Source organism: Tamandua tetradactyla, chromosome 1 (assembly GCF_023851605.1).
Source record: "Tamandua tetradactyla isolate mTamTet1 chromosome 1, mTamTet1.pri, whole genome shotgun sequence".
NCBI classification, from domain to species: domain Eukaryota; kingdom Metazoa; phylum Chordata; class Mammalia; order Pilosa; family Myrmecophagidae; genus Tamandua; species Tamandua tetradactyla.
The window spans coordinates 180763271-180781641 of record NC_135327.1 but is presented as its reverse complement, the minus strand read 5'-3'; the positions used below and the strand labels follow the sequence as shown (position 1 = coordinate 180781641).

General features: G+C 40.5%; 1 protein-coding gene across 1 annotated transcript in view; it reads left to right on the top strand.

Moving 5' to 3' along the window:
* Positions 1–224: 224 nt before the first annotated feature.
* DGKI (diacylglycerol kinase iota) overlaps positions 225–18371 on the top strand; it is a 506760-nt gene continuing 488613 nt past the window's right edge. Inside the window, 3 exon segments of the mRNA XM_077143510.1 lie at positions 225–2827; positions 2830–2893; positions 2896–3160. Coding sequence (XP_076999625.1) covers positions 2753–2827; positions 2830–2893; positions 2896–3160 — 404 coding nt within the window. The 5' untranslated portion in view covers positions 225–2752.

Below are 18371 nucleotides of genomic sequence, written 5' to 3'. Positions count from 1 at the left end.
ATTCTTTTTAATTGCACAAAATCACATTGTCTGGATATATAATAATTTAGATAATAGTCCTACATTGACAGACATGTAGTTTATTTCCAATCTTTTGCTATTAAAGGCAACACTGTGTATATACTTATGGATAAATTTTTGTATACACTTACACAAAATTTCTAAAGGTGGAGTTGCTATGTTAATTATGTTGCACATTTCAAATATTGATAGATATTGCCAAGTTTGCCATCAGAGAGGCTGTGCCAGTTAAGCTGCAACAACAGTTGGTAAGTGTTGGCTTTTTTATCCCCTCACCAACACCATCTATTATCAAACTGTTTATTCCAAAAAAAGCATGACATCATATTTTAGTTTAAAATTGAATTTCTTTTATAATGAGTGAATTTGAGCATATGCTCATATGTTGAAAACCATTTATAGTTTCTTTTCTCAGTCAAGAAACATTTAATAAGGGCCTATGATATGCACATGTATGCTAATTACTAGGGATATAATAAACAACATATAGCCCCACGTGCATGTGGGAGAGATAGGTAAGTAACAAGCAATTAAAAGGTCAATGGCACAGTGGGAGCCTATTGAAGGTGCATATATCACAGTCTAGAAGGCTTAAGGGAGACTTCTAGTGGGAAGTGACATTTAAGTTGAAACCTAAAGGAGGTTGAGAGTTAGCTCATGAAATATTAGGGGTAAGAGAAACTTGGAAAAGGAGACAGCAGAATCACATGTGCAAAGACAGAAGTGCAGAGTGCCTAGAGCATCTGGGCACTTGTACATAGCGTAGTTCAGTGCCACGCTATCAGATAATGTGAAGGGAATGTGGACAACGCTAGCACACCACCCACCAGTGTGGCCTGAAATATCAGTCACAGAGTTTAAATTTCATCCTAAAGGCAAATGTGACAGCACTGAAAGATTTTTAAATAGAGGAGAGAAATATCTGGGGGTCATGTTGGAGAATCCATTGGAGAAATTATGGCTGGGGATGAGAGTAATTAGGAAAATGTTACGGTAATACAGGCAAGATGATATTTCCTTGGCCTTAGGGATATACTAGATATTCATGAATCTCATTTAATATTGCTGTCAAAGCACCTAATGAACATGGTCCTTCCTGAAGATGGGATGTACTGCGCTGGGGCCAAGTACAAAAACCTAAAACCAGGAGGCCTGGGCATGATTCCTGGCTCTGCCACTTTCTAGCTGCAAGTGTCTAAGCTATGGGAGAGCTACTCACATTTGAGGGGTGCAGTGAAAACGTAGAGACAGGTGTGTAAAGTGCTCAGCACAACACATATACAAATTTAATATGTGCTTAATAGTTGTTATATTAATAGGTCTTAATTACCGTTAGCTGTTATTATAATCACCTTTCTTCAGACCACTCTGAAAATGCTCAGATCTTTGGCTTATTATAAGGTAATATGAAGAGAATTAAGGAATGTGGGAGTTGGAAGAAGTTTGAGGTAATTTCTTCGTTATCCTAATTTTAGCCATAAGAAAAGAAAGGGAAAGAAACTAAGTAATTTGTCCCATGTTACACAGCCCAGTAGAAACTCCTCACTGATCTGATTCTCTTACCTGCACGTACATATAGGTATTTATTTTGGTCACGAACACTCTTAAATATACACCTTTTCGTATTGTGGGCAGTAGTGGTTTCATGGAAACCCCTAACTGAAAAAAGATATGTCTTAAACACTTAGTAACACATCATCCAAACCTCACAGAGTTTTCTTTAATTTTAGAAACAAAAAACTGTGTGTATGTGTGTGTGTGTGAGAGAGAGAGAGAGATGATGAACAGTAAAATTCTGCAAAGACCGCAGGCTGAGGTTTCTTTCAGCAGTAGGGTCCGAAGTGGTTAGAAGCAGCAGTGCCTTAGGAGAGCCCCACCTCCGTTCCTTGCCTCCGTCGTTCACATTTCGCAAGCTGGTCCTCACTTCTGTCGCCTGGATTCTCTGTCTTTTCTGCTTCACTGAAGGCTCTGTGATTCGATTCAATCGAATTAACAGCTGTTTAGCGAGTGCCTGCTACGTGTAAGGAGGGCTACTGGTGAGGACTGGGAGGGGACGTTCGGGATGAACGGGTCTCAGCCCTCGTCCTGAAAGGGGAGGTACAGAGCATCTACCGTAACTTACCTCAGCCCCCCACTCTTAATAACTTGACATCCACCCTCCCCTTTAATTTACATTACCCACGAATTCTCTCTAAGGTTCCATAGACCAAGCTCCTAGAACACTCAAAGCTTTTCCCGCCTAGGGAGGCTTCAGTGTCTCTCCAGCTCTCCAGTCCGGGGAGCGGCGGTTAAGAGAATTCTGGCCTGGCATCAGGGGGCCTGGACTAAGGTGGGCACTGCCGCAAATGGGGCGAATGGCTGGGCAGGTCACCTCGCAGGACTCAGTTTCCTCGTATATTAAAGCGAGGCGCCGCAAGCTTTCCCCTAAGTTCCCCTCAAGCTTCTCATTGCAGGATTCTGGGTGTTCCTGCCCCACCAACCCCGGGGCCGGGGGTTCCTCTTCCCCTCCTCTCTCTTTCTCCCTCTCAAGCAGCCCGTCGCCTCAGGTCAAGGTTTAGGTTGAGCCCCGGCTTTTGCTCTCGATTTAAGGAAAGGCCAGGTGGGGGCTGGAGGGCGCGGATTTGCAGAGGGGAGGGAGAGGGAAGGCGGAGAGAGGTGGCCTCTGATTGGTTGGGGAGGGGGAGTGGAGGCACGGAGTTTCCCACAATGCCCCGGTGCGGTGCAGCCGCGGATGGATGCTGCGGGAAGGGGCTGCCATTTGCTGCCCCAGCCAGCGGCGTGCGAGCCTGCCGGGTCTCTGCAGTCGTCGCCGTCGCCACTGCCGCCACTGCCGCCAGCCGGCCCGGCTTGTGCAGCGGCCCCGCCTCGGCTCCCCAGCGGCTCGCGGAGAGGTCGCCATGAACCCCAGTTCCTTCGCGGGAGAGGAGAAGGGGGCGACGGGCGGCAGCAGCAGCAGTGGAAGCGGCGCCGGGAGCTGCTGCCTCGGCGCCGAGGGCGGCGCGGACCCGCGGGGCGCAGTGGCAGCGGCAGCCGGGGCCGCTGCCCTGGAAGAGTCCGTAGCCGCTGGCCAGAAGGAGAAGGACGAGGCGCTGGAGGAGAAGCTGAGGAACTTAACTTTCCGGAAGCAGGTCTCTTACAGGTAGGCGCGGGGAGCCGAGGCGGCTGTGAAACCGGTGCCGCCAAGGGGCGTGAGACCCACTCTTTTCTCCCTCTCAAAGGCACTTCTACGGAGTTGGGACGCACCTGCAGCTGGCTCCCTCTCCCCTCTGCCCCCTCCCACCTTCCTTTCGAGATAAGTCTTCTCTTCTCATCCCGTCATTCTGGGCTAGAGGGAAGCTACACGCGCCTGGTTTTCCTCTTTAACAGGAAAGAAGACTGGGTTTCTGAGGTCAGAACAACAATGCGTGCGCGCTTGTGTGTGTGTGTGTGTGTTTGTGTGTGAGTAGAAGGTTCAGACAGCGATGGATGTACTGAGTTTTTATGAGAGTAGTCCTCAAAGTTGCCCCTAAGCCAGTGACATTTTCAGCCACTCCCCCTATCTTCCAGATTTCACTGGAAACGGTACTAACTTGATAGCCGAGATCACACCAACAGGCAGAAAAGAACAACACTCTGATGAAGAGAAATTCTTCTGGAAATCAGACCTGCATAGAAACCCCCATTAATCAAGGGTCAGTTATGTTCTATGTCTGCACAATCACAGCTGGTTACAGGGATTACCGGTAAACGCGCTCACTTCCCCTCTCCTGGGTGTGCTCAGAAAGATGCCGTGGGGAGCCCCCTGGCAATAAAGGAATAAAGGGGAGAATGGGACCATACTCCCACCTAAGAATTGATGCATTTGGGAGACAAGGGGAGCGCAGGCTGAATTACTACCAAATTTTTATAAAAGATAACCCAAAATTATGTCAGGATTCAAAAATCAGAAAAGAGATTCATATGGTTTTCCCTCAGGCAAAAATAAAAATGTTGACAGATTTGGGTACTTGCACAGAAGGAATTAATGGTACTACCCTGCCTGCTTGTCGAATTTTAAAAGTCAGTGCAATACACAAGCTTAGAACTGCTAGAATTTATCCATTCTAGGATTCTGAGTGTTTCTTGAGAAAAGAATCACTAAAAGCATTCCTGTGACCCTAATTCTGAGTTACGCAGTCCCTTACAGAAAACCATATGAAGTATTAAGCCTGCTACAACATGTGCTGTTATGTAAGCAAAAGCAGATGACAGAGGTGTGTGGGTTTGTGAGAGTGTGTTTTATTTAGGGGGGTATGTGTGTGAATCATTGGGATCCCCGCAGACAGTGCCTGGACTGGAGGCCTCAGTCATCAGGGAGCATGTCTTGTGTCTAAGAGTTGACTTTGGCCGGCTCCTTCAAATAGTCTTCCCCAGGAGGTTATTGCTCCTGCGTCCCTTGTGTTCATTTTGTCCATTGTGCACTGAGTGAGTTTCCCACCTGAGTTGCTCTTTTAGTTACTCATACCCATCAGGACCTAATGGGTCTTTCTCTTTTAATTTTTGGTTTCTAAAAATAGACAGGGTGTAGCTCTGGGGAGGTATGCTAGGACACAGGCAGTTCTACTTCCTAGTTACTATCTCCTGTTTGGCTCTTAGGGGAACAGGGACTGTGTTCAGCCTAATTTAGAAGCTGTGAGGTGGGGGTGGGGGTAATTACATGGAGCACAGTGTGGGTCTGGGCTTCTGGGCTGGAAAAAACACTCCTGTGTCGTTGGTATTCACCAGACTCTTCACTTGGGAGGCTACAAAGCCCAAGTTTGCAAGGGAAATCATTTTAGCTTGCCCCTTGGCAGGCTTCATTCTAAGAGCCTTTTTCCTGGAGAGGTGTACTTTGTGGAGCCATGGTTTTTGAGGTTGCATGTGTTAATGTGTACATGCACAAAGACTTGGACACAGACAGCATTTTTCTATAGGGGAATAACACTATGTCTGCCTTACAATCCATAGAAGCAGGTCCTACTTTGTGAACATCATTTCTTTTAAAATAAAATCTTACCATCTCTAATTCAGCAAACCACCTGCATCAGCATCCCTTCAGGTGGCTGGTTAAAAATGTCCCCACCCCAGACCTATAGTATCAAACACTCTATGACTGGCTCCTTAGAAGGTGCTTGAACACACTAATATCTGAAGATTGATGCCCTATTTTTTCCAAAGGCTAAATAATTGATCTTTAACTCATAAGGAGTACCCAGCCAAAAAGATCAGGCAGGCCCAATGTCAGGGGAATGATAGTGAGAAAGGTAATTTCATCCAGAATATGTTTTTCCTGAGTAATCTGGAAAGGTTCTCATTTTGATAATAATATTAAAATTATTATTATTTTATTATTACTATTTTTTAGAGACATGGTGAATGGCCTATCCAGTCACCATGGTAGCCTTTTGTCCTGGGCTCATATGTGGCTGGGCCTGACAATTTTACTGGTGGTTTAATGAATTGTCTGGAAGGAAAAGGTAGCTTCTGGCTGGAGTTAGGTGTTGGCTCCTCAGTACACAATATTACCTCATTTCTGGGGCATGCCTGAGGGCAGTGACTGGTAGAAGTTATTGGACTGGAGTTAGGAAGACCTCAGAATGGAGTATAAGAGAAAGGGTTCAGTTAGAGTGTGAAGTATGGCTGCTTGTTGAAGGGGGGTCATTTGAGGTAGGGAAGTAAAGATTTGCAGGTGAGTAAAAAATATTTTTTGAATAGCATGGATACTTGTGAGCTGACACTTGACAGGAGAGAAGAAGGGGGATTGGGAAGAGTATGTGTGTGTGTGGTATGTATGTGTAGGGGGGTCTCATCTGCTCCTTCTGTTGCTAAGGAACATATAAGCTAGGGTTTAAAAATAAAAGAGGAGTGGGTGGGCATATGCAGTGACTCCTGTCTTTTTAGGAACCAGAGCCCTTTACAAAAAGCCTTTAAATAACCATTTCTGGAGGCAGATTATTCATTTTGCTTGACTTTTACTTAGTTAAGTAAAATAAATTCCTTTATATACACCTAGATTTCCCCTTATTATCTTTTCTTGCTTGGCCTTTTTTGGGAACCATTTTCCTATGAGAATTTTTCCTTTATTTCAGTTTCTGCTCCCCTAGAGCAGTCTCTGTAGACTGTAAAGCTGAAGGTTTTAGAAGGTAGTGCAAGTGAGCTAGTACTTTTCTCTTAAAATTACAACTTCTTTTTTCTTTGTAAATTATGGTGCTACAACAGAAATATATATATATATATATATATATATATATATATATATGCAAATGACTATATAATTTGTAGGAATTTTTTTCCTATTTTTTAAACTACTTTAAGAATTTCCATTTAAGCCAGGGAGATTAAAAAAAAATACATTCAGGAAAACTCAGGGGAAGATCACTGATGTTTATTGTCTTCTATGTGCCAAGCACTGTGCTATCTTATTGTATATCTTATTTTCTCTTCATGACAGTCCTATGATGTGATTATAATTATTATCTATTTTTTAAAGAATGAACCTGAAGCATAGAACTGGGGCAGGAGACAGAATTTAAACATGGCTCTGACTCTAAAGGACTATCTCTTTAGACCATTCATGCTACTTCCCTAAACATTCATTTTAGGTTTTTACTCCCACCATGTGTTTGTGTGCATATGTATACATGTGCGTGGGCAACATGATCTTCTTTCATCTCATCCCTCATGTATCACAGGTCATTATCTCTTATCTCTTGGTTACTTTATCCTTTGGACTTTGTCCCTCTGGCTATGTAATTTTAAGGAATTCTTATACTATTTCAGAAAAAAATGTATAAAAATTCATAATAGTCAGATAATATCCACCTATGTGATACTTGCCACCTCTGTGAGGATACCCATGTTAGAGGTTTTTTTTTTTTTTTTTTTTTTTCATGGGCAGGCATGGGGAACCGAACCCAGGTCTTCGGCATCTCAGGTGAGAACTCTGCCTGCTGAGCACAGTGGCCTGCCCTAGAGTTTTATATACCTTTAAAAAATTTACACAGACATGTTGTAGGTGAAACTAGATCCAGTGAAGAGCTGGCATGTATGTACCTCCTTGGGCAGCACAGAATGATTTTACTTATAAGGAGACCTGGACAGTTACCATTGCTTATTAGGTGTTGATACCTGAGTTTCAGTTTCTCTACTTATAAACGAGGATGGTAATTACCAGACCTTCCTTAAGGGGTGCTCTTTGTATGAGAAAGAAGTAGCAACCAGGAATAGTAAATTTCTTAGTTTAGGAAACTAGGTAAAAAAGAATCTATTATGCCTTATAAGTTGGTGAAAAGAACATTGTACTTATATTGTGTGTTTTGTCCTACAAAATAAGATTTTATGACCATAGGGAAGATGACTGTGGAGTTGGAAGTCAGGATGACATTGACATTATTCTTACTTTCATGGCAATCAATAGACTATGGATGGAAGTTTTCTTCTCATGAATATCAGTATGTACTGTCCTCCTTTATCAATAAATTTTATTTAAGTTTTTATCTGCTAGGTATTTAGAAACTTTTGGATCAGGTAAATCTTGGTTCTAATTTAATATTTCGTTCCTCAAAATTACTTAGATACTGGCTAAGTGTTGGCTTCCTCAATTAGGAAATACACTAGATAAGATTTTGATTTAACTAATATCCACAGAACTTTAACCTGCTATAATTGATCTTTCAGAGGCTTGATTTTTACATGGGCGAATGACAGCACTGGGTCTGGTAGAATCAGGGGATGGAGAACTTGAAGAGAGCATAGCTGGTTTTCTACTCTTCTGTGGCACATCAGCATTGTCTCATGTGGTCAAATTAAATTATACCAGAGATACCTCTTTCTATCACTTCATTTTCTCATCTGAAATATAAGGATTCCCAATGAGGGCCCAGACTGGCTGCACCCTCTATATTCTTTTGGGCCAAGATCTAGGTTGCATGTTCCCTGCAAAATCCAAAGGTACTCTTGAGAGTTACTCACGCTGTGAAACAGGAGGCCTCTGGAAGTACCATTGCCACTGTGTTGGGCTATAACATTACGCTGGATCCTATGGAGTCTATTTCTTCTGAGACCCCATCATTGTAGTTTTAGGACAGTAATTACTGCAATGAATGGAGGTCTTGGAACTTTTCTCACCATGGGTAATTGAGGAAGTTAAGAACAGGAGTGAAGCAAATCTAAGCCATTAGGCCTTTATTTTCCTTTAAACCATAATTTGCTCCAAATAACTATAAAAAGAACTTACTTCTAATTGTTAGAACTGGTTGGGATGTATTGCAAGGCATAACAAATCATGCAATGTAGAATAATGTTAAAGAAATAAACACACTAAATTTTGCCTGTTTGCACATAACACTCTCATAATTCACCTCTAGTTCACCAGGCAAATTCCTCCATAGGATTGAGCTCAAAAGGATCCTTCTTGTGTGATAAGTGGTTTATTCTCCCCTGTCCTCACATACTACTTTCAAACAGCTTTGTTCAGACTGTGTTGTAATGATCTGTTCTTGGAGTTAGATTCGTGTTTGAACCTAGAAACTTCCACCTGGTTATGGGCAAGTTATATAAATTCTTTGAAGCACAGCATATTTATCTTTAAAATGGGGCATGGGAACACCTACTTTAAAGATTTGTTAATGGGATTAAATGAGTTGCTTTATGTAATGCAGCCTAGCACCTTGTCCAGAGTTTTATAATTATTGTTATTCCCTGCTAAATTGTTGGTTCCTTAAAGACAGAAACTGCACCTTATTGTTTGAATCTTGGAATCCTGTTCTTCTTTCTTGTTAGGTAGTTGGATAAATATTTATTGGATCAGTGAATTTACCTTCTTTAAATAATGCTGTTACCCATTCCTTATCTCTCTAAATTGGGCTTTCCCTTTCTACTATAAATAAGAGACTACCTTTTTCTCATTTACACTTGTCCAACAGCACAGGACTGTTTTTGTTTACAACTTCCTGTTGGAGTACCTGCACCAGTCATTTAGCCAGCTGTTGGAGATTGGAGAGGGGTGTCAGAACTCTTACTTTTCCAGCAATTTGTAGCTTGTCAAAGAAAAGGCCCTAATTTGCCTTCTGAGTAGCACTAATTAGCTCTCCGGCTCTCTTTTTATCTGTCTCATCCCTTTCCAAGGGGCAGCATTGATTTTCTCCTCAGGGTAGTTTCTGTTGATTTTTCCTTCTGTAATTAGAACTTAAAAATTCAGAAAGATGGCTACCCAGCATTCCTGGAGTTTGTCCTGACTGTTGTCCAGCCAGTCTGAGATTACTCCAGCAACCACTGTTCCATGTTACTTCACCAGCTATTTCCTTCCAAGTAATCCGATCGACTTTGGTGTGAAAGTTATTTGAGGAAAAATTCCTTGGCCATCTTAGTGACTTTAAAGTTTTGTTTTTGTTTTTAACTTGCTTAATAGCAAAGTCTTCAAAAAAGTGCCATTTGAAGAATGGCAACTAGTTCCCCAATATCCATGGTGTACAAAGAGAGGTTGTTGAGCAATGGCTGGGGTTTATTTCAGAGAACATTAAATGACCAGGGGTCTGTGTTGGGTAGTGGATGGCAGAGTCTGTGACTGGAGAGTGGGGAAAATGGTTTTTGCAGATGAATTTTAATGTTCTTTCCTTATGGTCCAAAGATTTTGTCAGACTTTAATGTGGAATTAACACAGTTTTTAAAAGGCAATAGCTTTCTTACAGGATTTCTGTAGTTCTGACATCTAACTTCTGTCAGTTTTGCTCAGATGGAGATTTGCTTTTAGATTTTCAGATTCATAAATAATGTTTTGATAAGTAACAATTCATATTATACCGATTTAAGGTATTATATTACTTGTCTGGTTTTTGTTGGATGTAGGAGGAAACTCTCAAAGTTTAAAACAGTAACAATTAAAATTGCAATAAAATCTCATTAGTCTTGTTTTTTTGTTATAAGTAAGACAGAGTAGAAGCCTTGACTCTGGTGGCTACAGCCTGGTGTTTCACCTCTTGTGTGACCTTGGGCAAGTTAGCCTCCCTGTGCCTTGATTTTCTTGTCTGTAAAATGGTAATGATGTTAGTACTTACCTTGTAGGTCTGTTTGAAGGTTAAATGAGTTGAAACGATGCTGCCTGTCACAAAGTGCTAAGTGGTGTCATCAATACTTAAGCTAGAGAGCACATTTGTTTCCGACTCTTCAAAATATTGAACATTAGTCATATGTCTATAGCCAGTGATAAAATTAGATAACATGAAAGTGAGATAGAAATGCATTTAAGAAATTTGGTTTACTGATTTTGGCTTTTATTAAGGTACAGAGTATATAATTTTCCTTTTACAACTTATTAATAGTTCACTCTTGCTAAGGGATGTGGAGATGAGAAAGCTGCTTCTGCATGCTGTGGAATTTGGAGCAGGTGGGAGAGACAGTTCGGAGAAGACAGTCATGGTCAGTGTACAGAGGAATCAGGTAGCAGTTATCCCCTCCTGCTCACACCCCCACCGCCCTGCCACCTCCAGATGGTAATCTGGGGGCGGGAAACCAAGCGTGGAGGGTTGGAGGGTAGGAGGGTTGGGTAACAGGGATCTCAGGCTCCACGAAGCTGAGCAACTTTATATAAATGGGTAAAGATAGAAGTATTAGAAATAGGGTGGTCACCAATGGTTTCAGAACAGATGCTGTTTCTCTTCTGGTCTGGCTTGCTGGTATCTGCTTTGTATGTGCAGACGATGGCGGGTTTAAGTGTCCTGGCAAATAGGGAAGAAAGCTTTAAAGATGCTATCTGTTCTGGATTATTTAAGAAATGGAAGGCCCAGCCTTCTGGGATGTTCTATCTGTTATCTCAACTAAGCCACACAGCAGTTTGTTTTTCAAACCCTAGATTATTATTCAATATTTGTTAAACAAATAACACAGGCTCAGGATTGCGAAATAAATGTTTTGGAGGTAAATCTATTTTGTTTTTCAAAAGGCAAAGATAAAGCCAGTTTGGTTGCTTTTGTATATCATATGGCTTTTCAGGAAATAGCCAAAAAATAGACTCCTTGAAAATTTCAAAAATACATTTTAAAAATGTATCATTCCTCTGTATATGAGAAAGAAAAGAATTATATGGCAAAATAAATTTTTGCTTTTAAAAAACTCAAAAGCAATTTTTTAAGATGAAAAGAGGTTTAAATAAGCTTATGTGAAAGCAGTTGGAAAGGACTCTGTGTATCATTTTGAGGCAAACTTCTAGAGCCTTCCTCAAATTGAAAGGACTGTGATTTCATCATGGTCCTTATGTAATTGACAGGGTTTGAAGCAATCTCTCTCAGACAGATGGGGTTCCCTGTGGAGTTTTCGAGAAAAGAGCCTGATTTGAAACAGTTTCTTCCTTTTAAATTGGTCCCCTCTCAATGTAAAGACTAAGCTGTAGCATATTTTTGTTTCTCTCCAATTGTAGCACTGTCCTCAGCATCTAAAGACAGATAGGAAGTGGAAAAACCTTGATCTTCCCTGAGAGTGATCCTCCCCTGATCTTCTGTGAACAGCGGCTTAACCTTCCTGACCCACCTTGCCTTTTGTCACAATTGTATCCTTTCCAGGTACCTCCGATGGGCCATTCCTCCAGGCAGCAAGACAGCCCATTCACTTCCAAACTTTTCATTTGAAGGGAGATGCTTTTCTTAGTTCAGATACTGACTGCAAGTGTTAATGTACTTACCCATCTACCTGTGAATATCAATTGTTATAAGTTACTAATTTTATTAAATGCTCACTCTGTGCAAAGAGCTGCTAAACATTTTACATATGGTATTTTATTTAACCCTCTATTAAATAAGGGCTATTCTATTAAATAAGGGCTATTATTGTTTCCGTTTCACAGATAGGGCATTGAGGCTTAGGGTTTAGGTTACTTGCTTGAGGCCACATAACTAGTTAAGTGGCAGAGTTAAGATCTCTACCTGTATTTGCACATTGTTTCCGTAATGTAGCTTTTCAGTCTGGTTCTTATTTTACCCTTTTCCATTTTCTATGTACAAAGAGCCATGTTTTCATGGTCTAGTGTTTATTCGACAGAAATCCCCTTGAGGGCAAAGACTCGTATATTTTGTCTTAGTGGGTCCATCCAGGGCTAACACAGGACATAGAGGAGGTCTTAAGAGATGGTGATTGGTTGAGAGTAGGAGCATTCCTTTCTCTCCAAGCATAGGACTCAGTTCTGTGAATAGCTACAATTTTGCTGTCAGTTGTAGAGAGGCCAAGATTGAGCTTTCCGTGGTAGTTATTTTGAAAACTATAGGAATTTTCCATTTCCTAAGATGAAGAGATAAAACCAGATTCCTGGGGCCAGAAAATGATAGCAGGGATTACACTCTGGTACTGCCCCTTTAAATTCTACACCTTATAACAAGGTCTTGTGACTCTTAGTAATCAGAGCAGAATTTGAAGGGTGAATGCTGGTGGTTCCTTGGGTTGCGGTCCAGTGTAGAAATTAGGTCCAATGTGCGTGCACTTTATGCAGCTGAAATGGCATAAGAAGCACCATTTGATTTTTAAAAAATATTCTTTGAAGATTTTAATTACAGCATCTGTTCAAGCTGCAAGTTTTTGCAATATCTGTTTTTCCATAAAAACATCCTTCAGAATTCATATGTATGTTCATGTGTGCAGTTACAGACACCTAGAAAGTTTCAAAGGAACATTTAAAAACCTGAGTCATACTTTCACATTTGAAGGAAATCTCCAGAATTAAGAAAATAAATCTGTAGTTTAAAAATAAACATTATGCTATTTAAAGATTAAAACAGAAGCTATCTGTGAGCCAGCACTGAATAACTTATTTTAAAAAGTCTAAGGATTTTATTTTAAAGGCAAATTTCTGGAGATTTCTTAAACTGTTAATACTGACAAAATTTAGGTACTTAATTTAAAAAATGTATAGTGCTTTTAGGACTTTACCATTTATAAACTGCTTTCATATAGTCGGCCTAATTTCACCCCCAAAACAATCTTAGGCACCAAGTAGAACAGGTATAATTTTCATAGCCGTTGTACAGCTAAGGAACCAGGCATGGCAGCTAAATGACTTCCCCAAAACCACATGCCAGTAGGGGGCACGGCCAAGCAGTAAGGGGCACGGCCAAGCTCAGGCTAGGTTTTAAATCCAAAGACTCATGTTCTTCTCACTTCTGGGCACTGCTTCCACACACCTCTCAATGGAAAGAGACTTAGGAGCATTTCCCTTTCATCATTTTTTATTTACATGAATCTATCTCAATTGTTAATCATAATTGACAAAGTTGGAATAACTTACCAGGCAGCACACCAAATCTATATTGTGTTGACAGTGTGATGACATCATTGTCATCCTTATTACTTTTGCTGTATATGTATATGTATGAAATTTTATATATGAAAATATAAAAAAGAAATCACAAGTGTAAAATATATTTAATACTCCACCTACTGGGGGAAAAAAAAGGGAGAATATTCAGGTTCTTCCTTTGCATTAGTTGCTAGGCAGCAGCCATTTCATTGTAAAGGAGATTCAGTTAAAGTAATAACATAGGTATTCCAAGAATAGCACTTCATTTTTATAGCAACTGCATTTCAGGACTTCATGTAACATAGGCTCCTTTGGCTCAGTGATTTTAGGGGAAGAAACAACCACCTCAACACATTTGTTGACTATATGGAGAATCGTCAATGTAGCTAATCACCTAATAACCCGCACCCCGTGTTCTGTGGCTAACAGTGGGCAGACAAGAGTCTACTTGCAGTTGGACGATTTGGAAGTGTCTTCAGAAAACACGACCGACTAACAGGTATGTTTCTTAGGTCATATTTGAAAATGCCTTATCTCATCTCAATGGAATAATCTGGATAATTTAGAATTCCAAGTTTTTTGAGGTAATTTGATATAGAACAAAATTTTGTTACAGCAGAGTATTGAGATTTTGCTGGCAGCTGAAGGGTCTTAAAAAATGAAAGTGAATATAGGACTGTTTAAGACTAGTGTAAGTCATGGGAAAAGGGTGTGGATATAGAGGAAGACGTGTAGGTATGTGGTTAAAAGGAGAAATGTTAAGACATAAAACTGCCAGGTGATAGATTTTCAGATTGCGCTATCATTAATTCTAAAGACTGCATGCTATGTGTGTGGAAGCCCATGGCCCTGCCTTTCAAGGTATTTCTGCTATCTCTCTTCTAACTTCCATAAATGATTGTGAAACTTATGAGTATCTAGGCAAATATGTTTTCTTCAAAGAACTGCTTCATGGAACTTGCTAAGGAAGGAGACTTTGTTGTTGAGAATGCACTGCACAGCACCCCTCCTCCAGCCCCCTACCCAAGCTGTTTAAGAGAAAATGCCTCTCTCTCCTGAAGCAGATGGGATGCTTGGAAGCTGGTCTTTAACTTCCAGTAAATTGCCCTCCCATTTAAGGCAAAGTGCCTCTTCCAGGAACTAAAAGTAATGTTTGAAAGAAGTACATGGATAAATCCACAAATGGTGTACGGTTATTCCCACTATGGTGTTTGGTTCATTAGTGTGGCTGTTTTTAGCATCTCTCCAGCAAATAGTGCGTCTTATACATTTTATTGGGCACTTTTTACATTACTCAAACAACTTTGGTGAAGCAGCTCTAGAATTTTAAGAACCCGTAATCTACATGGGGAAATCAAGTCAAGAAAGGCTGGGAGAAGAGGACTAAAATCATTGATGGCCTGGCCTGGTGTGTAACCACAGGGGGGCAAGATCCTAAATATCTCGCATAAAAGGCATGTCTAAGGTGTGCTCAATGATACATACTCAGCATTATTAACACTAATATCAATCATAACAACATTTATTGAATTATTGTGTCCCAGGACCTGTACTAAGTGCCTTACATACATTATCTCAGTTAATTCTTACAACAACTTTATGAGGTAGATGCTATTACAAACCACATTTTCACAGAAGAGGAAATTGAGGGACAGGAGGACAGAGCAACATCTTAGGGCTTCACTGCTAGCAAGCAGTGGAGTCAGAATTTAAATCCAAGTGAAATTCCAGAGTCAGTGCATTTAAACATTACTCCATGCTATATCACAGTATAAACATATAAATGCAGCCTGTCTTCCTTTTGGAAATTACCCTTACTCTATTGTGTGTGACCTTTGTGGGACTGTGCATCAAGGTGCCTGACTCTCCACCCTGGAAACCAGTGAGATCTTTGGAAGCTGCTGAGGCACCTTCCTCTCACCACTCTGATGTCATTGCGGTGCAAGCTTGTGGCTTGAGCTTGCTCAACCACACGGACACTTTTGGACCTTGACTCTTTTCCTAATTTATTTATTTATTTATTTATTTTTGAGTGCATGGTCTGGGAATTGAACCCGGGTCTTCCACATGTCAGGCGAGCATTCTACCACTGAACCACTGGACCTTGACTCTGAAAGGACAATCAAAGGGACTGGCCAGTTCATCCATATCCAGTAGCAGTGCTCTAGTGAGATAATTCCTGCTGCCCTGGTTCCTGGCTTTATTCCAAGCTTGGGTCACCAGCATTTCTGTTGAATCTGTAAACTACCAAATATCTCAATAAACTTCCCATTTACCTAAATTAATCAAGGTTTATTTCTGTGGCTTGCAACTGAAAAAAAAAAAATCTAACTAAAAAATTATCGTGAGCAAATGGTCCACCAGCCTCTACTGTTGAGTGTACTCAGTGCCAGAAAGTTCATGGCTGCATTAGGGAGGTAGCTATACCATTAGCCAATTCTGATTGCTAGAAATTTTTGTTACAGGAAAAATGATACTTATTTCCATTTAATGAATGTTTAGCATGAAATAGGTACTTTGTTGTCTCTTTTGTTGTTGTTGTTGTTCTCTTATTTAGTTATCACTACAATTCTTTGAGTTAGTTGTCTTTATTTCCAGATGAGAAAACCAAATTCTCAGTTTTTGATCAAGGGCTATTTGTGATGGAGTTAGGATTCAAACAGGTCTAAGTCACCCTAACCCCACATCTTTTCTATTATATTATATTGCCTCCATGCTGAGCCCAGAATTGGCTCCTTTGTTTTTATATACTGGTATTACAGTTCCACTTCTGGAAGACATTCAGGATATCTTCCCTCCCTTTTTTATATGATGAGTCTTTGAATATTTTAACTCAGGTATCACATATCTCTTTAGCTTTCTTTTCTTTAGATGGAGCCATCTCCAATTGCATTCTTATCCGTATCTACAAAATGATTTTTAATTACCTTCACTTTTCTGGCATCCCTATTCTGACAACATGCTGGCCTTCTTTGTAAAACTTGAGCGCTAAACTAAAAATGTGGTCTAGCAGCCACCAATAGTACATATAGTATCTTTGTCCAGATCAGAAACAGGACTCCAGTTTGGGTGGGAAAATGACAAAACTCCCCTTTACTCCAGAGCTCAGTCAGTCCCTGAGCCAGCACCCAACATATGATGGATGGAACGTAGGCTGGATTTCAGTCCCCACTTGCTCCCTCCTCTGGGGGCCCTAGTGCAGTACTCAGTCTACACAGCTATAGGGATATCTCTGGAAGCTGAATTCCCTTGCGGTAGCTATGGCTGTCATGAGTATATGGATTAGATGGGTATAGGCCAATTTCTATAAAATTCTCTCCAAAAACCAATTTGCCAGATAGCCAATTCGACAAATTACTGATGACATTTCCAAAGTTTTGCTTTCATAGCATATGATTTCACTTAAAATTGGTCACATCAGTTTAGCTAAATGTTTATTTCAGACACCAAATGCTTCTAGGATCTTTAAGATCTTTCCTTTCCTCTCTCCCCTCTTTCCCCACTCCCCCTGGCCCTGCTGCTGGTGGAGAAATAATGCCTGTGGTCAACTCTCCTAAAATTGGCTTAAATTATATTGCATGCGCAAGCACTGGGAATTACGCCTGGGTCTCCAGCATGGCAGGCAAGTACTCTGCCTGCTGAGCCACCATGACCCACCCTATATGTGATGTTTTGGTGAATTTTCTTTTAGTGAGCTGGCACAGAACTGATAAAGAAATTCACCTTTATTGTGGTTAAACTCATATTTTATGTTAAAAAAGTTGCTTTTTTTGGTCCAGAGGATAAAATTTTACTATTACAAACACTAGAGATATGCTGTTTAAATGATAGATGCTAGCCACATGTGACTATCAAAATTGAAGTTACGTTAAATTAAAAACAGTTTCTCAGCCACAATAGCCACATATTATGTGCTTAATAGCTGTCTGCTTCTAGCAGCTGTCATATTGGACAACATAGATATAGAATATTTTCGTCATTGCAGGAAGTTCTTTCAGACAGTGTTGCTTAGTTTAGCATCAAAATACTAATTGATCCAAATTACAGAAACCTGCAGCCAACCGTCCTTGAATGACGACCTTGAATGATATTGTTCTTGAATTAAGAAGTCTAGTCTTCTGCTTTAAGATATAACTAGGAAGGAGAGTGCATTGTAGACAAGAAAAAGGGGAAGGTCATTCTTGGTTTTCTCTGTCATCCTGCTTTTCTTGTATTCCTTTTCTTCTCACCAAAGTATTGACTAAGTCCCTTAAGGGTAATTCCAGGAAGTTTGCTTTTCTTCTGTAACCTGCATCTTCCCCTACATTGTCTGTGAACAATATAGAGATCTATACACAAGGAAACATGTTCTGCAGCTTTTGGATGGACTAGCTGTTTTGCCACTTGTGGTAGTTGCATTTGGGGATTGGGTGAAGGGTGGGGAAAGAGAAAGAACATTGCTGTTTTTCTATGAGTAGATTCCTGAAAATTGGACAAGGATGTGACCCCAGAGGCAGTATAAAACTTGGAATGTAGGTATCTAGGCTTCAGATTGTGTCTTTGTCACAAAAATTCCTCATCATACTTTCTATCTCATTCTTAACATTAATTCCTATCACATTCAATAAATATTTGTTGTAAATTTATTAGGGAGATATGGAAGCAAATACCTGAACTTAAACCTTTAATATGGTTTACCTGGTTCCTAGGGTAAAGGCCCTCAGAAGCGTTGAAGGAGCTTCAAGGACAAAGCAAAAGCCCTAGGAGAAATGCTGTGTATGTGTGTGTGTGTGTGTGTATGTGTGTGTGTGTGTGTGTGTGTATTCTCTCTGGTGCTTTGAGCTGCCAATATTGCACACAAGGGTTTTCTAAAAATAACCTGAGTAATGTGCATCCTTTGCTAGAGGGAGTGAGATAATGCGTGAGGATGATGAGAAATGGAAAAAGAGAGAAGCTTCAGAAAGATGAGAGATGGAATACAAGAACCTCAATAGTCTCTGAAGCTCTTGTATGCACTGAGAGCTTTGTTTGAAGTCTTTTGATATTGGAAATGGGGCAGAAATTCTTAAATAAAAAAAAGCAATTCTGGGAGAAC